This window comes from Sylvia atricapilla, chromosome 4 (assembly GCF_009819655.1).
Source record: "Sylvia atricapilla isolate bSylAtr1 chromosome 4, bSylAtr1.pri, whole genome shotgun sequence".
NCBI lineage: Eukaryota > Metazoa > Chordata > Aves > Passeriformes > Sylviidae > Sylvia > Sylvia atricapilla.
In genome coordinates, this window is record NC_089143.1 from 30089913 (window position 1) to 30096392 (window position 6480).

At 55.0% G+C, this 6480-nt stretch overlaps 1 protein-coding gene across 1 annotated transcript; it reads left to right on the forward strand.

The window, feature by feature from the left end:
- Positions 1 to 2684: 2684 nt before the first annotated feature.
- Positions 2685 to 5258, forward strand: LOC136359915 (homeobox protein HMX1). Its single transcript, XM_066316802.1, has 2 exons — positions 2685 to 2961; positions 4684 to 5258. The coding sequence occupies exons 1-2, from the start codon at positions 2700 to 2702 to the stop codon at positions 5256 to 5258; spliced, it is 837 nt and encodes a 278-aa protein (XP_066172899.1). The 5' UTR covers positions 2685 to 2699.
- Positions 5259 to 6480: the final 1222 nt, after the last annotated feature.

Genomic DNA, 6480 nt, shown 5'->3' on the forward strand with positions numbered 1-6480 from the left:
GTCACTACATGCAAAAAGTGTGTAAACATAACTACAAGCTTAAAAAAAATCCCCAAGAAACACGGACTTCCATTTACAAGCGTTGCATTTGCAGGTACAGAATTATACTCGTCCTGATTTTGTGTTTCAGGAATACATCTGAGTATACATGATTTCCACAAGAGCAGTCCAGCATTATTGCACACCAAACAGTTATACATCATACTAAAGAAATATAAAGGGAGGAAGTAACAGCAAATTTAATCGTGATGATTTTATTAAACTGTAAGTGGAAAGCAGAAAATTTTACATAAATTGCATAACCACACCGTAGGGACACTTTATAAATGCTTATGGGACATAAGCATATCTTGTATAGATGTACATATTGTATATGTGATGTATAGAAGCAATCGTGGGCCACACTTTTCTCTTTATTCCGGAAAGCACATGTGTATTCTCTGCGTCTGGCAGTGAAATAGAGCTGACGGTTCATGAATGCGTAAGAACTATCGGCAAACTCATACTTGCTACGCAGGAACAAGCAAAACTTGCAGAGCATAAAAGCCGTATTTGTAAGCGTCACTTCTGTGCAACAAGTGACAAATGCTCTGTCGGCTTACAATTCACTAGACTGCCCTCGGTCAGTGCCCAAGTAAGAGAGAAAGCCGAATGTGTCGTATATTCACACTTTTCCAGGGTTCATTTTAGAGCTCCTGCTGTTTGCATCTTTTTGGAGCCGTTGGGAGTGGAATTATTGAATTATTCCCTTATCTTAGTGGTTTGATTTTTTTTTTTTTTTTGGGGGGGGGGAGTTTGTTTGTTTGTTTGTTTTTAAGTATTCTTTCAAAACCAGATCCTGACCTCAAGGGTCCCCCCTGCCAGTCCGGGAAAGGGAGCGAGAGCGCTCCGCGGCGGGGAGGCCGGCTCGGCTCCCGGCTGCGCCCCGGCCCCGCCGGACACTCCCGCTGGGCAGCGAGCGGAGCCGCCGTCCCACAGAGCGAGGGGGAGGCGGGGCTTGGGGAAAGGGTACTTGTCCAGGAGTACCGCAAAGGGGAACAAGGAGGGATCCTCCGGCAGAGAAGAGCAGAGCAGGAGAGGGCTGATGAACATCACAGGGGCATCTCTGTACTCACCCAAGCCTCCACGGGTCTCCGACGTGCACTCTGGACCGAGTCGCCCCTCTACTAACCTGGCTCGCCTGGTCCCAAAAGAAAAGGCAGAGGGTGACCCTGCTGCTCCGGCGCCCTGCAGCGAGGGGGGACTTCGGTGGGGTTGCTGGGGTCCATGTCTCAAGGCGGGGTCCAGAGGCTCGGAAAAAGGTGGAAGAAGACTTTAGAGCTTCCCACGAAATGGTATTACAGTAAGATAATGATAAAAAAGTCGGGCTGAAGAGGAGCAACGCCAAGAATCACGAGCCGGGTCCTGGAGGGGACAGCGCATCGCCTCTGCCTCCCAGCCTGGGGCGGCGGGAGACACGGAGTCCCGGCCGGCCCCTTCTCCGGTGAGCGAGGCTGTCTGTCTTTCTAAACAAACTATACCGTATGCACACCTATAAAAATATACCTGTATAGGTATATATACAAACATACCTATATATGGTATATATACGGTATATATAAGGTAAACCAAACGGACCTCGGGAGACCCCGCAGAGGAGAATCCTCTCCCCTTCCCTAGCAGGCACCCTCCCCTCCACGGGCGGGACACCCGCTGCCTGCTCACGGGAGCAGCCGCCCCTCCGCCGCTCTCCCAAAACCGACTCAAAACGCCTCAACCAGAGGGCTCCGGACTGAGGACAACCTCACCGCTCCGCCGACAGCCCGCGGCGGCGGCGGCCGGGCCCGTGCGGCCGGAGCGGGCTCTCGGGGCGGCAAAGGTGCATCTCCTCCGTCCATCGCCGCCGCAGCCGCCACATGAAAGCGCTCGGCGGGGGGTGGGCGGGGGTGATTATTATTAATGACATTAATGACATTAATGATATTAATGATATTAAAATAACCGCGATGTTCTCGGCGCCGATTGGCTGCCGGGGCTGCCCGCTGAGCCCGCCGCAGCCAATGGAAGGCCCGGGAGTGGAGCGGCCAAGCCCCCCCGGCTGCCGCCCGGGCCGCCGCCGCCCCCCCGCTCCGGGATTTGCTCCCTAATTGACCTAAATAAGGAGCTCGTGAACGGCGGCCCCGGGGTGGCGCGCACACACCCGGACACACAGACACACACACACACGGCCACAGACGCACACACGGACACACAGGCACGAACACGCACACACGGACACGGACACACAGACACACAGACACACGCACACGCCCGGCAGCGCCCGGCGCCCGGCGCTTCCCCCGCGCAGATCCCATTCGGCGCGGCGCTCCGCCCACCGCAGGATCGCCCGCTCCTGCCCGCCGTTTAACTCGCATGACATTTTTATTTCGTTATTAGCGTTTTCGCGCAGAATCTGGCGCCTCCGATGGGTTGTCGGGCTGCCTTTTTTTTTTTTTCCTTCCCCGTTCCCTTCTCCTCCTCCCCCTCCCCCCTCCCCTCCTAGCTTGCAGGAAATGATGGCAAACCGCGATCTGAAATGATTACTCCGGAAAAAAACGCTTTTATACCAGGAGAGCATCCACGGGGCTAGGCAGAGGCGAGAGGCGGCCGCGGGGCAGCGGGGGAGCCAAGGAGCCAGCCGCCGGCGGAGCCGGGACCCCCTCCCGCAGTTCTCTCCGACGATGCCGGACGAAGCCACGGAAAACGCCGGCTCCACCTCCGCCCGCGTCTCGTCCTTCTTCATCGAGGACCTGCTGGGCACCGAGGGCACGGCGGGCGGCGGGGCGCGGCAGGCGGCGGCGGCAGGCGGCGGGCGCGGGGTTCCGCGCTGCGGGCCGCGCTCCCCGCTGCGCATCGGCGCCCCGGGCTGCCCCCTCCGCGACGCCGCCGTCGGCTGGTACCGCCGGGCACACGCCGCCTTCCTGGGCTGCGCCAGCCCCGACAGTAAGTCGCCTTTCCCCACCCTTCGCCGCCGGGCCCGGCCCGGGCCGGGGGTGTTCCTGCTCCCCCCGGGGTGGGGGGGTCCGGCTCCCGCCGCCGCCCGGAGCAGGCCGGAGGGGGACGCACGGAGTGCCCCCGCAGCCCCCGCCCTGTCTCCCCGTTTTCGGCCGCTCGGGGCCAATCTCCGGAAATGCTCCCTATGTGTCAGGCACCTGGAGCCTCCGCCCTGCCGCCCAAAGTGTAAACAGGGATTCTTGGCTTGCTTGGGGACCTTTTTTTTCCTTTCCCTTTCCCCCACTCCCCTATCTCTTTTTCCTTCTCTATTTTCTCTCTCCTTTTATTTATTTAATTTTTTTTCCCCAAAAAAATATTTAAGAGGCAGGTCAGGTCTGGCTTTTTTTTTTTTTTTTTTTTTTTAAGTCCCTGTCAAGCCGGAAAGCTAGGACCACCGTCCTCCAGCAGCGTAGTGTAGAGTTTGGAAAGCCGGGAGGAGCAGCCGGGTCCCGGCTGCCCCGGCCGCCCCTTCCCGCAGAGCCAGCCCCGCTGCCCTCCGCCCGCAGCGCGGCCTCTCGCTGCAGGGATCCCAATGGAAAGGGTTCTCGAGAGGAAGCCGGGGTTCGGGGCAGAAATTAACATATTGATAGAGTGAATGGGCTGCCGTCAGTGCTTATTTACTATCTACTGATAGAAAAAACATTGTGCCTCGGCGCATCTCTGTGACCCTCTACGAGTCTGCAGAGATCTCACGATTGCTCAGTAAGGAAAAGAGGCGTGATTTGTAGTCCAAATAGTTTCTTTTTGCAGTCATGGGTTTATTAATATTTTTAATTTCTCTCAAAAGTATATATAAAACCAGCAAAATACTCCAGGAACAACTGCGCTTTTATTCTTTTTATTATTTTTAATTTTTTTTTTTTTTTTTTATTTCTAGCTTTCCTCTCTTCTATGAAGAATAGGAAATATTTTTTCCCATTTAAAATTGTAATTGGAATGCACAGTGTTGGAATTGTAATGCACAGACTTCATGGAGATGTGTCCCGGTACAAGAATAGTTGTCCAAATAGAATTTTGGAAATTCTGTCTCCTTCAGAATTAGCTTTTTGAAGTTCAGAATAATGTGAATTATTTCTTTTTTTCCCCCTCTATATACACACTGATGCACTGTAATGCTTACCCCTCTGACACAATATACTCACTCACAAATGTACTTTTAAGTATGTGTGTGCGCATACATGTGTAAATACAGACGTGTGTACATAAATAAGAGGTCACACGTATTCATACATATATAAAAGTTAAATACGTAGTTCTGTGCATATCCACGTGTGTGTGTACACACAAGGGTACGTTTTATGATTTGAAAATCGTGGTATGATTTGAGGCCATGTGTGTGTTATATACATACACAGGAGTACGTTTGTGTTTCCACACATACGCAGATTCCCCATCATGTCCGTAGATCAGTATATTTATATATATAAAACACAGTGCTTGTGTTTTCATATCAGCATGTGCGTGCATACACGCGGGAGAAACATTTGGGAGTTTGTCGCAGGAGGCAGAGGAGCGGCGGGAGCCTTTTCCCGGGCCCCTCGCTCCCCGGCCTTGCTCTCCCCGCAGCCGCCTTGGTTTCCCCTCCCGGCGAGCGAGGCGCGGGGCGGGAGGGCTGTGCCGTGCCCCCGTTCCCTCGATCCCTGCAGCAGCCCTCTCTGCCTCTCTTTGCAGCCAGCGACCGGGACTCGCCCGAGCTGCCCGAGGAGCCGGCGGAGCGGGCGGGCGGCGGCGGGCGGGCGGCGGCCAGAGGCTCGGCGTGCGGGCGGCCGGGCCCGGGCGGCCGAGAGGAGGAGGAGGAGCGCGGCGAGGAGCCGGGGGAGCCGGAGCAACGCGCCGCCGGCCGCAAGAAGAAGACGCGCACGGTGTTCAGCCGCAGCCAGGTGTTCCAGCTGGAGTCCACCTTCGATGTGAAGCGCTACCTGAGCAGCTCCGAGCGGGCCGGGCTGGCCGCCTCGCTGCACCTCACCGAGACCCAGGTGAAGATCTGGTTCCAGAACCGCCGCAACAAGTGGAAGCGGCAGCTGGCCGCAGACCTGGAAGCGGCCAACCTCTCCCACGCCGCCCAAAGGATAGTGCGGGTCCCCATTTTGTACCACGAGAACTCGCCGGCGAGCGCCTTGGGCTTCACCCTGCCGCACATGTCGCCTCCCTTGGTGGGCTTCTCCAGCGGCGTCAGCTACCCCCTGGGCACCTTCCCCGCCGCCTCCCTCCCTTTCCTACGGTCGCAGATGACAGGACTCGTCTGAGCGCCCACCTCTGCCGGGACCGCGGCCCCCTCGCCCCCTCCCTCGGCTTCCAGCTCCACCCCCCTTCCTCCACGGATTTTTTATTTTCAGCTTACACGTTTCTTGATTTTCTGCTTTTTGACTTTTTTTTTTATTATTATTTTTTTTAAACGTGCAATAAACTTACTCTTGGGGTTAACTCGGAGCCCGGAGGGAGCCGAAAGGACCAGACAGACCCCAGCCATGCACAGGAATCAGGTCGGCGGGGCTCCCACCGCTGCGCATCCAAAGAAAATCCAGCCCAGTGGCAGCGGCAAACCCCTCACCCCGGCCCCGGGGTGACAGAGACCGACGTTTTTCGGGGGGCAACAGATTCCCCCGACCCTTCCTCCTGCAAGCCGCAGAGCAGAGAGCTGCCGAGCGTGACACGAATGTAGGGAACAGCCGGAGCTCTCCGGCCGCGCCGCCCCCACCCTACGGGCGGCCAAGCCTCGGGGCCCCCGCCGCGGCCGAGACCTTCCCCGGGAACTCTGGTACCCCGGGCCAGAGCTCCTACCGGGGAAACCTTTAAGTCTCCCCGCTGCTTCAGCAGCCTTCCGTGCAGAGCCGGGGACCCTGCTGATCCCGGCCTCCAGCAGCTTCTCCAGGGCTCTTTGTTTTAACCACTTCTTAATCCGTACATATCTCACTCCCATCCTTACTCTCATTTCCATACTACCGATACCCAAGCATGTGCTGGTGCCCCCTGGTCCTTCTCGATGCAGAAGTTTTGATTTGAAACAACTTGAAGGCAAATTATTGGAAGGAATTCGCCCTGCTGAAATCCGAGCTGTGAGGATTTGGTTTCTTTCTTTTCGTTTTTATTTCCCTGGCAAATTATCAGCTAAAATACACGGGTTTATATATACACACACATAATATGTAATTCTAAATACTGTATTTTACAAGTGGATTTGCCAATTTTTACTTGGTCTTCTGAAGAGGTTGAGGAAAGCGCATCTCGATTTCTTCATCTCTTACGGGATCAGTTTGTGTAATCGATTAATAATTCACTGGCAATTAAAAAGGAAGGAAAGAAAAATAATCAGATGGGAACAGACTGGGGAGCTGTATGGCTGGTTATGCAAGCGAACCTGTAACGTGATATTTTATGAAGTATTATGCATGCCAAGTTATTGTTTTTCTTTAATAACTGTTTTGTTTTCCCCCTCCTACCCACTCCTAAAATGAATTTCTGGACTGT